Source organism: Astatotilapia calliptera, chromosome 14 (genome assembly GCF_900246225.1).
Source record: "Astatotilapia calliptera chromosome 14, fAstCal1.2, whole genome shotgun sequence".
NCBI lineage: Eukaryota > Metazoa > Chordata > Actinopteri > Cichliformes > Cichlidae > Astatotilapia > Astatotilapia calliptera.
This window is the reverse complement of record NC_039315.1, coordinates 20,163,733-20,178,806: the sequence shown is the minus strand read 5'-3', so window position 1 is coordinate 20,178,806 and position 15,074 is coordinate 20,163,733. Positions and strand designations below refer to the sequence as shown.

Here is a 15,074-nt window from a genome sequence, read left to right as displayed (position 1 = left end):
CTGTACTCAAATGGCCTCCACAGCCACCATTAATCTAACAGGGAATGGGAGATTAGAGTCAGAGTCATGGATGTGCAGCCGATAAATCTCCAGCAAATGTTTGATGCTATCACATCAGTGTAGTTACTTGCCCCTTGTTGAATTTATGTTCATTCATGAAGAATTAAGGCAGTTTTGAATGCACAAGGTGACACAACCAGGTACTAACAGGAGGTACCTAACAGAGTGACTGGTGAGTGTATATTTGCCTTACCAGACCATAACCTTGGAGTTGTAGAGTCTTTTGTGATTCAGCAACAAACAAATTCAGAAAAAGTCACAACGCTAATCATGTCACCACATTTATTAGGCGGGGTGGAACTCATCACCTCAGCACTCAAGAAATAGAGGAAGCCCATCTAGCACATGATTGATGCAAAAATGCTCTATTTAACCCAATCTGTGATCTTTGCCCAGTCGATTTGGTCCCTACACTTAATGAAAAGCTAACCGAAGGCAATAAAAATAATAATAATGAAAGAGAAAAGAATAAAAAAAGAATGATGATGATTACACCTGAGACATGGGTTTGATTCATACCACTAGCACTCCTGCCTCTTTCTTTGATTGCAGACAGCATGTTTTTTTTATACTAAGTTCGTGGCAAAAAGACTTTCCTGTGCAATCCATTCAAGTTAACTATAAAATTTAATTTGTGGCATGGTGTCATTATAGTGCCCAGGTCTTTCTGTTACTTCGATTGTATTTTCATCTTTGTGGTAAACAGAATGATATTCTTTAGGGGGGGGTTGACAAACCTCTAAACAGTGATGAAATCCAAAATGACTTTGAGCAAAACTAAAAAATATAATGCAAGATTTAAGTCTTGGAAACAACTAGGGGTTGAGAAACACTCAAGTATCATGAAGCTAAAATTAATAACAGTAGCTATTATCATTTCACAGCAGAACACAGAAACACTAGAGGCTAACTTTCTGAATTGTGCTTTAGATGGATTACTATATATCTAGAACCTATTATGAAGACGCCATAGTATATAAAATGCAGAAAGCAATCGTAAAATGACATAACCAAAGATTTAAATTCCCTCAGTAGATTGTCCACTATGGGGTTTGCTTCCTCATGTCAGCCTGGCTCATATGACAGTGTAATAGCACTCCCATCCCTGTGGGATCCCCACAACTCCTGGGATTCAGTGGGATGCCTGCCTCTCAATGGCCCAAAGCCATGCTGATACCAGTAGAACAAAAACATTGTGTTACAGAGGAGTTATTCTGTTGCTCTCCTTTACATTGCATTTATCTGGCTAGAATTGCTACTTTCGTGTGCAGGCTGAAGTACTATATGTCTACAACTGCTGGATGGATTGCTGTGAAATTGTACAGACAGCTCTGCTCCCTAGAGAATCAACAGGCAATCCGCTGACTTTTCTTGTAATGCAATGCTTTTAGATTTAATACATACACGCAGGTTGTTCTCATGCTGTACCACCCGGTAAACTATAACATGACCTGGATGGATTAGGACAAGAATGTGATTCCTAAACAGCGTAATGAAATGTCCACATATGTGTATTTCTGTTTTTGAGTCAAATGTCTCAAACTGTCATGGTCCAGGACCTGGACTCTTGGTGTTTTTTAGTTTGTGGACTTTTAAATTCCTCTTTAGTATTTGATGTTCCACTTGGTTCTTAAGTTAGCTTGTTCTTGATTGACACTGTCCTAGGACTCTTCAGTCTTAGTTCTTTGTTTAGGTAAAGATTAATTTCAGTTAGTACTCTGCTTTAGGCTATTTGTCTCTAGTTTTAGTTTTCTTAGTCTTTCCCTTCTTGCCAAGTTCATATGTTTACTTGTCTCTATGTTACTTCCACTTTTATTTTGAGTCCTGTGCTTGCCCTTGTGCTTTGTATTTCATTTCACATCCTGTCTTGTTCTTATTGATTGGCTCCATCTCATCTTGTTTTCTTCAGTTCTGTCTTGTCCTTCTCATTATCTTCAGTGTATTTAAAGCTTCAGTTTACTTTAGTTCCTTGTTGTGTTGTACTGTTTGACTGCGTGTGTGTTTCCCCGTTTTGATCGATGGACTTTGTCTCTCTGTCGCATGTTGGCATTTCAAATCTGTGTTTGGGTCCACATTCCACAATATTTGACACTAATACCTTTGGTGGGGCTTATATTTTTGTATTTATCACTATTATTAGGTCACTGTTTAATTTATACAGCATTTAATAATTAATATCAGTACCACTGGCTTCAACTATACTTTAGGGCTAATTGCTATAAAGCAGTAAACTGAGGTAAAAGACAGTGAACACTGCAAAAAATGTATCTTGCTAATCACTAGGTTGTTAACACTGATCTAGAATATAATATTACACTGATATTAGCATTTAGCTGAATACCCCAATGTGGCCAATTACAACTTTGGGGAGCTTTTAACCTCAGGAAATCATAAACTCTCCATATTACAGAAAGACAACAGACTGGCATGGGGTGTGCTCTATATAGGATGGAAAATATTCTATTACAAAGTCTGTAGCATAAAAGTAATATACTATGCAGAACTTATTTGTACTACTGTGATCTCACAGTCACAGATATCTGACTGATATCATATCAAAGAAACCTACCATGAACTTGAAAGGTGATTCTTCTTCTCCTGCCTGACAGACATTTAAGACTCTTAAGCAGACAAGGAGACAGACACTCTGGACAAGGGAAAAACTTTACACCACCGCAGACATTGACATGCCAGTCACTGGCTATAATTGATTTTCTTTTAAGGTGTAAAAAAGGTTGCAAACCCCAGTATTGATGTAGCCTCTATCTTAACAAGAAGAGCAAGTGTGCGAATGTGAAAGCGTTCAAGAGAAAAATAGAAAGAGATGAACTAAAAAACTGAGTGAAGATAAGGGACTGAGTGAAAGCGTTTGGAAGATATAATTTGTAAATGCATACAGCAAACAGCAGATAAGTGAGCAGTTTAGACTGTTTCACAAGAATAATGGCAGTTGATAGGGATCAATTGGTAAATTACATACAGCACTGATTGCCAATCTATAAAGCTGCTGCTCTTGCACAGCTATTGCAAACACACAACCCCCCCCCCCCCCCCCCCACACACACACACACACACACACACACACTTGTGTATATAAGGCTAGGTGAGTGATCACATACAGTAACTTGCTTGCACATGCATGCACGCACAACTATGGAGTGCAGTGACAAAAATAGTCTGCGAATTGCACTGTCAACAACACCAAATTACGAGACAAGCAGACCTTTGCACATTGAAATCAAATGCCTAAAATGAAAACTGGTTCTTTGCATTTTGCCTGTTAATAGTCAAAACACTCATTTAGTTTGGACTTGACATCATTCCACAGGAGTTTTTTGTGGTGCTTTTAAGCTGGTTTATCTTACAGTAACAAGAAAGTAATGATCCAAGAAAATACAATATGGGGAGAGTAAGGAAGTAAGTAAGGAGAGAGGAAAAAAGAAAAAAAAAAAGCATTCAAAAGATTTAAGGCTCTTGATTAGGATATCACACTCATATGATATAGACTGAAGAATACTGGGACACAATGAAACCCATTAATGAGTCTCTTGGATGCTGTCAAAAAGATTTTTACATTTTTAAGGCAGAATCAAACTCCACAGTCTGAGACTGTAAAGCCAAGCCAGACCTCTGCATCCACCCTTTAGACCAAAAGTGGTGATTCATACAGTATCTATCCTGGAAACTTGTAAAAAGTAAGGTAACAAATGTACTGAATGATAAATAATATTGCTGACATGACATCACAGAGTAAATGAACAGGATTAAGATGTTAAAAACTGTACTGCTGACATGAATTCATTTCATGCAAGTAATGCTGCTCGTTAGACACTGCAGCTGCTAGTATAACTATTTTCATAAAAATGCCAAATTTGATCATATATGGCAAATTGAGCTTGTCTCAATACATGCTCAATGATCCAGGTGAGAATATCCTGGAAAGTTGACTCAGAGAAAACAAGTTCATTTGTTTCCAGATGAACTGAGTCAACTTTCTGGGAGAGTAAGCTTGCATTTATCTTTATACAGACAGCTTTATTTTAGCTTGTCTATAACAGTTAATATGTTTCTGAAAAGACTGCCATTGTTTAAATTCTCAGTGCAGTAAAACATAGTACTTTTCTACATGTTTGAGTTTGTTGAATCGGAATGCTTTTAAATCAAGGTTTTGATTGCAGATAGAAACAGTTATTCTTTAGTGTCAGCTGAGGCAAAACTTCTGTTTGCTGTCTCCACCTTCTCAGCGCTGTCAATTGAATGTGTATGAGACAAGCTACAGCGTAACTATTAATGCGACAAAAGTGCAACTAGTTAATGATATGATCTGTAGAGTTCTTCTAAAAAGCAGATTATATGCCTCATTAAAATCTCCCACAACATAAGAATGTCAGATCAGTTCTTGGGAGACTATCCTCTCACTAAAACAACCCCAAGCAGTCGTTAACCTACATTTTCAAAACATAACCTGTTACATAAACTGATATGGATAGGGCAGCACGATGGCGAGGTGGTTAGCACTGTTGCCTCAAAGCAAGGTTCTCAGTTTGACTCCACCATCTGTGAGGAGTTTACATGTTCTTCTCGTGTTTGAGTGGGTTTTCTCCCGGTACTCCGTTTTCCTCCCACAGTCCAAAGACATGCAGTTAGTAGGGTTAGGTTAATTGGTGATTCTAAATTGCCTGTAAGTGTGAATGGTTGTCTGTCTCTCTGTGTTGGCCCTGCGACAGACTGGCGATCTGTCCAGGATGTACCCCGCCTCTCTCTGTGTGACAGCTGGGATACGCTCCAGCCCCCCTGTGACCCTGATAAGGATAAGAGGAAGTGAATGAATGGAACCAGTAGATTCTTTTTAAAATCAGGAAACTTCCACAAATCTGCTCTGTGAATGTGTATATACATGTCTGCTGTTGTCAAATCTTTAAATGCACCTTTATAATCTCAAAAATCGATTTTTTTTAACTTAATATTATTAATTGTATATATATATATGATGATTTCCTAACATCTGCGACATGTCATTTACGGCTAATTGTGCCAAGATTCACAATTGAAGAAAGCGTCTCTTATTTTTGTGCTCGATATTGAAATGAAGTGACTGTGCCCATGTTTAGAAAACTGCACAACCTTTGTAAAAATTAACCCATAAAACTGACCACACATCTATCAGAACTATTAAGGGATTGTACTCAGGTGCTATTTTGCCCTTTTTAGTATATCTTTTATAGAGATGGACCGATCCGATATTACGTATCGGTATCGGTCCGATACTGACCTAAATTACTGGATCGGATATCGGAGAAAAATAAAAAATGTAATCCGATCCATTAAATATCACGAAAGCACCTCACAAAACTTGCAACATGCCGTAACTCACCTCAGAACGTTAGCAAGTCGGAGCAGTATGCATCACCTGATAGAGCGGCTGTGGCATGCGGGACCTGTCGGTGGTCTGGATAGCATTTGGAGCTTCGCTAGCAACCCGGCATTTCATCTCCGACAAAGTTATCCCGAGAGAAGTAAAGCAAGTGTGTAAGTCCATCTCTGAATGTTTGTAAAGCATTCCTGCGTTAAGCTTAACAAACGATATATGGAGCGACTGCCTCTTCTTGCTGCTACTTCAATCATGAAACTGCTTAACGATCAGCTGATCGGCTTTTCTGTCTCAAGTCCGTGTCACCAGAAAGAGGAAACCAGCGGCTGAACAACAGCAGCACGTTTAAGCTTGATCAGCTGTTGTTAGAATGTATTTAATATTACTTTCTACTCGAGGATCTTTTTCTACGTAGCTGACGCTGGTAACTGTGCAGGGGCGGATCTAGCAAAGTTTAGCCAGGGGGGCCGATAGGGCATTAACAGGGAAAAGGGGGCACAAAGACATACTTTTCTTTCTTATTCTCATTTAAAATGTCTAGCTTTTAATAAATAATTATCTGACACCCAAAGTTTTAATTTGATGTAAAATGAATAGAAGTCAATTACTGTATATAGTGACTATTAAGTCTAATATATATATACCCTAGTAAGCTATAGTACTTTTTCCTTTGGGAAGGTACCATCTGTGCAGTCTGCAATTTTGTTGAAGAAAGATGTTGAATCTATTTAATATTTCTTGAAAAATAATTGATTTCTGTGCATTTTTTTTCACACTGCATCAAATTAAGGTTGATTACGTCGATTAAGCATCATGAGGTGGAGCGTGAGGGGTGGTTCCCTATTTTTTTATTTTTTTATTTTTGTTGTTGCTGGGAGTTGGAACCCTATTAGTTAGGTTGCTTAATATTTATGCTAAGTACTCTTTAAAATACCAGAATAGGGAGGATGGTGTAGGTTTAAGTTTATTAGATTGATCAGTATTGCTGAACTATGAAATATTTTTTTTTTGCATACAGGTATAACAGAATAGCTTTAGTGTAGTTGTTGTTTTAAACTTGAGTATGAACTTATACAAAATGCAGCAAGATATTTAAAAAACAGTTTTGTTGATTAAAAAACACTATACTTCTTCTGCTCACCTTCAAGGCCCTTCATAACCTCGCTCCTTCTTACCTTTCTGACCTGTTAACCACCACTTGTTCTGCCCGTTCACTTCGTTCTTCTTCTTCTGTCCAGCTTACTGTACCTTCCTTCCGCCTCACCACCATGGGAAGCAGAGCTTTCAGCTGCTCTGCTCCCAGGTTGTGGAATTCTCTGCCCCCTGAAATAAGAAATATTGGTTCTCTCCCCCAGTTTAAATCCCAACTCAAAACTCATCTGTTCAAATCTGCATATTCACTGTGAATCCACTGTTTGTTCATTTTATCTTGTGCTTTATTTTATTGTTCTTATTCTGCCATTGTTTTACTAAGTGTTTTATCCTATTGTAAAGTGTCCTTGGGTGACTTGAAAGGCGCTCATAAATAAAATTTATTATTATTATTATTATATCGGATTCATATCGGTATCGGCAGATATCCAAATTTATGATATCGGTATCGGTATCGGACATAAAAAAGTGGTATCGTGCCATCTCTAATCTTTTAGTATATCTTTTAGTATATCTTTTAGTATATCTTGCAGTTTGTGTCTAAACTTAAGCAAATAAACAGTGAATGAAACTGAAACTTTAATATGGGCATGAATGAGAGTCAGTCCCCACACCACAGGGTGACAGATATGCCTCTGTGTCTCACACCTACCACCTCCCTCCTCAGGATGGGACTTAAATTTATACACTGCTCTTTCTTACAAAATAAACCTGTTTGGTGGACTTGATAGTATTTCAAGTTTACACAAAGTGTACATACACAGCTCTGGTTAACAGCAAAAGGCTCTGTTATTGTATTTCTAGAGAAGCATCAAAAATGATTTGTCCCGAAAGAAGAAAATGAAGTGTGTATAAATGACTACAAAATCTATTGATCCTTGGTATCTTTCATAGAAAGGGCAACACCTGAGGGGTAAACTGTAGCTAAAATGAGAGCTTATTGCTTTGATTAACAAAACTAAATCACACAGTAAAATAATATTTTAGATTTTCTACAGGCGGTAGGTGTATTTTTAAACAAGGTTCAACATGAACATTGAAAGCAAAATGCCTGTTTAAAAAAAAAGTAATTAGCTAAATTATGAAGAACGCTCTTTTTCTATACTATGGGAAATTCAACAAAGCATCGTCTTAAAAGTTTGGACCCCAGGTCATTAATAAAATAATCATTATCTACAACTGTCACTATCCCTGTAAGATTATAAACTGTCTAATTAATAATGCATACGATGATAACAGTAGGGATTAAAAAGAATTTGTTCTCTGCCTTAAGCTACAGCTGTAGACACATCTAGCATCAATGACTTTATCTCTGCACCAAAATACACACATACTGTAACCTTGCCACCTTACTGACAGTGTAATGAAATATCGCTTTATCTGTCTACCATGATTAAATAATCATCACCCGGTGCTGACGATAAAGCACTCACCTTGCCTCAATCACACATCAGGTCTTCCTGAGTCTCCTTCAAAGTAAAGAAGAAGAAAAAGAATTATAGAACAGAGACGGGTGAGAAGAAGAAAGAAAGAGAGTTTGGTTTCAAGCGATTGTTGTGGTGTCCCAAATTGAAACACAGGATATTCAAGAGAGTGTAGAAAAAATAAGAAAGGACCCATGATGATTTTGTCTTAAAACGCTTAATATACACCATCCCACATCACTGTGATATAAAGCAGGTGTTTATTATGCAGTCTAGGCCAAATGAAACACTCACGGGAATGAAAAACCACAGTACAATTACGGAGATTAACATAGTGAACAGTCTGTAAATTTTTTTTTCAAATAATCACACCAGAGAATAAAAATTTGAAAACATGCTGTTTTACTGATAATGAAAAAGAAAGATCACCAGTTGCTGCATTGTATCTAGTATCGCTAAACTCCTTTGAGTCTGTGTGTGCATGTGTGTTTGGGAAGATGGGTGGGGGATTATCATTGCAAGACGCAGTCTGCTGTAGTGGGAGCTAGCACACAGGTGGATACAAAGGTTAGGACTCTAGCAGGCAGGCACGTGGGGGGGGGGGGCAAAAGGGCCTTGAGCACCCGCCCCTTTCCTGATGGGTGCCCAAAGTACCCTTTTGTTGAGGCAATTTTTTTTTTTTTTTTTTTTTTTTTTTAATGTGTGTGTGCGTGCGGAGTCCTGTCTGTGCCCCTCAACGATAATATTTAACTATTAATCACAGTTTTGCTAAATAAAAGGATCTGGTTTGCATCAGTCACATGATGGCCATTAACCAATGATCGCCCTTGACGGCAGAGCGCACTGGTTACGAGCCGGGAACGAGCTCACAAAGAGCACCCGGAGCTGTAGGAGAAACACAAATTAACTCAGAGACAGACTGATGCGACAAAAACCAGTAAGTAGGTGTACAGCGTACACTGTTGTCCATAGCACACAGGAGTTATGTACACGTTGGTAAGTTGTCTTGTGTCAACTGACGAAACAAACGAGCGTGCTGTGTGTGTAACAGCGTGACAAACATTACCTGTCCTTTTATTAACTGCACAAGTAGTGCTGGTCATAGCTGCTGGCTACCTGTGTCAGGCTGTCATGGGTCTGTAGCTCTGTCACCGTTTTAGTGAACATATTTAGTTTTTAAGTAAGTTACAGGGCTTTTCCTGCTTTTCAGGAGGGCTTATATTTCACTAAAAACTTTCTAATATGCATGTCCACATAATTATGGATTATTATAATTATGATATTTAAACACACACTGTATTTTAAAGAACATACATTAAGAATCAGATTATATTAGATTTATATTTTAAATAAGAGAAAATGTTGATTTTACAGCAGTAAAATTATTGTATCTCTACAGTTTAGTTTTTTCTGATTGCGTAAGCACATTTTTTGTAACTATTGGCTAATTTTGCAAAACTCTTCACACAAATAAGAAAACCTGTCACCCAATCATCAAAACATTGTAGTTCTCTTGCAAAAGTGAACACAGCTAGATTAACTCTTCACACCTTCGTAAAAATGGTGTTTCCGTATCAAACAGTACACACAAGCCATCATCTACTAAGCACACAATGCGCCAACTGCACACTGATGGTATGAATACAAAACACATCTGGCTTTTGCTTCCTCTGTGCACAAGGTAGGCTATGTCAGTTTGAGCTACTTCTGTCATAGATCCATAAGCATAGAGGGATCCAAACTTCAAGTACTGCTGTTTATTCAAACACATCAAAACAAACACAAGTGTTTATTTCCAAGTATAGGATTATTTGCAATCGCCATAATGACTATATGGCAGAGGTGTGGACTCGAGTCACATGACTTGGACTCGAGTCAGACTCGAGTCATTAATTTTATGACTTTAGACTTGACTTGAAAAAATGTTCTAAGACTTGTGACTTGACTTGGACTTTTACACCAATGACTTGGGACTTGAATTGGACTTGAACCGGTTTACTTGAAAAGACTTGATATTTTACCCCAAATATAAAATTTAACATGCATATTATATAGAGATTGAAAATGTGACGTCATTCACGGGTAGAACCGCAAAGGATTCTGGGAACTCGTGGCAAGCGGTACTAGGCTTTCAATTAAAATCAGTTATACAGCGATAAAAAGAAACACAAAAATGTCAAGAAGCTGTTGTATTATTAACTGCAATAGCCGGTCGCATGACAGCCACGGGAAGCCGACGGGTAAAGAGATCGGTTGTTATCGGATTACGTCGTTGAAGAGAAATTGTTCGAGCCATGTTTCCGAAGTAACAAAGAGGCGACGGGTGTCCTGGATTGCAGCCATTCTAAGACCAAATATAACGTCCCAGAACCCTCCAGCTCACAGGTTAGTCTGCTCCAAGCATTTACACAAAGGTCAGTCTGCTGTTGTAGTTAATGCGTCATTTTTCTTAACATAATTGGTGATATAGGTTACAAGCAAGTCTGGCGCTGAACAGAAATTGTCGCGCTATGCTCCTTTATTTATTGTGCATAAATAGTGAATTGTCCTGACACAATATTGCGTTTCGCTTCTGTTATTATGGTACATTGACAAAAACATATACTTTTATTCACAGGATAAAACAGGTTTTTTGTATCACTAATTGCCCAGTACGATTACAGCATACAATATTATTGTCACTGCTACATTTCTGTGATGCTACCAGAAATTATTTCCACTACTAATTAATTACCGTTGAGCTCAAAGGTCCTATTAATAAACGGTTAAGGAATGTGTATTTATGACGACGATTTGTGAGACTGGTAAACTTATGATACGTACGATGGTCTTTCGTTCTACACGGTGCATTTCAAGGTCCTGCACCCATCCGGCGGTAAACTGTACCTGGGCTTGTTGCAGTGACCTGAAGTTACTAAACTTCATGAGTGTATGCACTCACTCCAAGAACCGTATGATTATAAATATGCATATAAATATGCTACGATGAGATAGCTGACTTCATCTAACTAGCAAATGTTGTCCAGGCTACGTTGGTGATGCAGTTTTTTTTAATATGTATGATATTTTTGTCATGCGATTTTAAAGCTGGTCCTACAACCGCATCCAAGAATAACATGCAGCTTATCTCAGAACTGTCGGTGAAAATTATTCTTGGAGCTAGGTTTAATTGAGCTGCATTTTAAAGAGGTGCAATTTTACAATTTGTGTATATTTTCTAAGTTCACTATTTTGTCATGTGTTGAGAAAAACACAGATTTTAAAATTACATGGTCTAATATTTACATTTAGCATAACTGCAACATGCTTTTTTTTTTTTTTTTTTTTTTAAAGACTCGAAAGGACTTGAAATTCAAAGTTTCAGACTTGAGACTTGACTCGGACTTTTACACCAGTGACTTGAGACTCGACTCTGACTTGCCTGACATTACTTGAGACTTGACTTGAGACTTGAGGATAAAGACTTGAGACTTACTTGAGACTTGCAAAACAATGACTTGGTCCCACCTCTGCTATATGGGTTACTTGGTCTGCAGTGAACATGCTTCCTCTGCCCCCAGCATCTGGTCATCTAGCAATTCTGTAAAGTAACAATTTCAGTATTTCTACATCAATGGTATTGGTGTGTTTCTCATTGGCATATGGCAGTGCTACAAATCTTTGTGCGAAGTGACTGTGCTAACCGATTCTCATTTCAAGATGTCCTTATGATACTTGCTACAGTGTAGCGGCTCGAGTTAGGCTGGACCCGTTGGCCAGCTACCCTCAGGGTCATTCCACGGTTGATTACATGGTCCACTATTGTAGCTCTGATGTCATCAGCAATTCTATTTCTTACTCTTCCTACCCTTCCTCTCCCCCCTTCTCGTCTTCCTCTTGCTCCTCCTTGTCCTTGTCGTCCTCTTCATCCTACTTCTTCACCTCCACGTCCTCTTCCTCGGCCTCCTCTACTTCTCACTCTTTCTGCTCCCTCCATTGTACTCCGCACACACAGCTTACCTGTATTACAGTTTTTTACAGTCGCTAACAAGCGTTTGTCCAAACAGTTGTCACATTTGCAAAACTCTAAACACAATTAGCACAGGATCGGTCTGTTGTGGCCATACCATTCACACATTTCATGTCGTGTTCACCCAATATGCAGTCAGTGAACACATTTCCACAATGCTTACATTTTCTTAACAGACAAGTTATACCTCCCAACAAAACTATGGACTGTTCTTGTAGTATCTACGAATGTTAACACACAACATCCCACAATAGCAAAAACAATATTCCAAACCGTAGATACAGTATAAAAACCTCTGCCCCTGCAATGATATCAGTACAAAAACAATATCAATATCAAAAATATATCTCAGCTGTAAACAAACAAACAATTGAATAATTGACACACAGCTGATTTATGTTGGGTAAATTGGGCCAACCACAGCTTCTTCCATTCTGGCTTAGACTCAGTGGGGTTCATAAGGCAAGACCTTGAAGAGTGATGTTTTTGGAAACAACAAAAAGACAAACACTGTAATGTCTGGTCGAGGAGGAGTAAGAGCAAGGGGCCCAGAGAGAAGAGCAGGCCCAAGGAGAGGGCAAGGTAGAGGTGTAAGAATGCGTTGTGGTGGCATTCCAAGGGCAGCAAGAACAGTAGTCAGTGATGAAATCCGTGCCACTATCATTGACCATGTAATCAACCATGGTCTTTCACTAAGAGAGGCTGGTGAAAGACTGCAGCCCAATTTGAGGCGGTCAACGGTTGCCTCCATTATACGCACCTTTCAACAAACCAACAGGTAAGTATTGCATTTTACATGGATTGTTCCTATTCTCACTTGACATGTCAATATGGTCATACAGTAATGCATATGTTGAATTTTTTGTCTTTCTAAAGAATGCAACGTCTTCCACCCTCTGGGGGAAGAGGAAAGCTCCTCAGTAATGATCAGGAGCTTGCCATTGTGGAAATGGTTACTGCAAATAATGCAATAAAACTGCGTGAAATTCAAACTAGAATTGTGGCGGACCATGAGATATTCGACAATATCGATAGAATCAGCCTCACAACCATTTCGCGGACATTGTCCAAACACAGAGTGCGGATGAAGCAGCTCTACACTGTTCCCTTTAAGAGGAACAGTGAGAGGGTCAAGGAGCTACGACGACAATATGTCCAGGTACAGTGTATATTCAATCCAATGTCCAGTTCTATAAGCTTTGCACTTTGCAAGTAGGTAACCTACACAATACTAGGTTACAGTACAGTATGGTATACAGTACTAACATGACTTACATAAACTTTGTTTCAGAGAGTTATGGAATTGGAGGCCAACCAGGCCCCTCATGAATTCATATACATCGATGAGGCAGGATTCAATCTGGCCAAAAGGCGTCGACGTGGACGAAATGTAATTGGAAAAAGGGCCACAGTTGATGTGCCAGGACAGAGAGGGGCAAACATTACCATGTGTGCAGCAATTGCAAATGCAGGATTACTCCTTCACAAATGTCAGGTTGGACCCTATAATACAGAGCGCTTGCTTGCCTTTCTCAATGATCTCCACCAGCGCTTGGTTCCAGAGCAGGGTCAGGAGGGTGAAAACATGAGGACCTTTGTAATTACCTGGGACAATGTGGCTTTCCATCACTCGCAAGCAATAACAACATGGTTTGAAGTCCACCCAAGACTGGTAAGTCTCTTCCTTCCACCCTATTCACCTTTCCTCAACCCCAGAGAGGAGTTCTTTTCTGCGTGGAGGTGGAAGGTTTATGACCATCAGCCACATGACCAGATGTCCCTCCTTGAAGCCATGGATGCTGGCTCCAGGGACATCACAGTTGACGATTGCCAAGGGTGGATCCGACATACCAGGCGGTTTTATCCCAGGTGCATCGACTTGGATAACATCAGATGTGATGTTGATGAAAACATGTGGCCTAACCCTGAAGATCGCAGAGATTAGATGCAACTTTTTTGCCTTTTATTAGCCCCCCTCCCCCCCTTTTTATCTTGGCTTTTTGCTGTTGTTTTTTTGTTCAGAATGCTCTTGTGTGTTTCATGGATATTTTGTTCACTGTAAGCAATACTGTAAAACTTTCTCTGTCCTATCATACCGTGTTTCTACTGTACCTCCTGTGGTAAACAGTAAAGAAACAAAAACTTGTTTGCTTTTTACTGGAATGCTTTTGAATGTGAACATTACTGTACATGTGGACATACAGTTACCAACCAAGACATTTCTGGTGTCAATATGGTGGATTGCATGTTTCGCATGCAAATACCTGTAAAACTGAAACATAAAAGTCTATGCAGTTTTTGTAATGTCAATAATAGCCAGTATTTTGAAACCTGGTGTACTTTGATTGACTGCATGTACCTTGTGAGGTGAAAACAAGTGTTATTCTTTGACAGACTAATTTCATTTTGAGTCAGATTTATAGTGTTTTTGTACAGTTAGTGTGTGCAGAGAAAGATGTGTTCTAATTTTGAAATGAGGAGTTAGTATATATTTAACAAAGTGTATTTTTGGGAAGGTTATTATCCATTTGGCCAATTGTGTTTTGTAGGTGTGGGTCTGTGTTAAGAGTTTAGAAAAAGTATCTGAAGTATGGGTAGGCGCTTGTTAGCGACTGTAAAAAACTGTATAGTGCTTAGGCTGATTGCAAAGTGAACTAATTATCTAAAAAAGTTTTCACATGTGAAAGTGTGCCAGACAGTTGGCAAATTAGTGTTAATGATAGCCATACATGTGTATACTTTTGCTAGGAGTGTGTTGGAAATTTGGTAATTGAGTGTTGTGCAGTGAATTGTGCCTACAGTTTTGCAAAGTGTGTGTTACAAAATTGCAAACTGAGTGCAAAGCAGTTTTTGTGCTTTTAGTTTTGCAAACTCAGTGAGTGGTTTTGCTATAAGTCTGAATAGTTTTAGAGATTGTGCTACAGGAATCACAGTTAGGGTTTAAGCATTCAGAAAAAACTGTAAAAATGTAATAAGCTTTGCCCCTGCACAGAGTGGATAGTGAAACAAATGGAATCATCATAAATACATTATTTCATATTCATTACTTTTTTCCCCT

At 38.7% G+C, this 15,074-nt stretch overlaps 2 protein-coding genes across 5 annotated transcripts in view; one reads left to right on the top strand and one right to left on the bottom strand.

Moving 5' to 3' along the window:
• The window catches only part of LOC113036260 (leucine-rich repeat and fibronectin type III domain-containing protein 1-like protein), a 205,031-nt gene that overhangs the window by 170,903 nt on the left and 19,054 nt on the right, over positions 1-15,074 (bottom strand). The gene's annotated exons all lie outside the window — the stretch shown is intronic.
• On the top strand, positions 12,064-13,961 carry LOC113036261 (uncharacterized). Its single transcript, XM_026192477.1, has 3 exons — positions 12,064-12,794; positions 12,893-13,175; positions 13,308-13,961. Exons 1-3 carry the CDS (start codon positions 12,532-12,534, stop codon positions 13,959-13,961), a joined length of 1,200 nt encoding a protein of 399 aa, XP_026048262.1. The 5' UTR covers positions 12,064-12,531.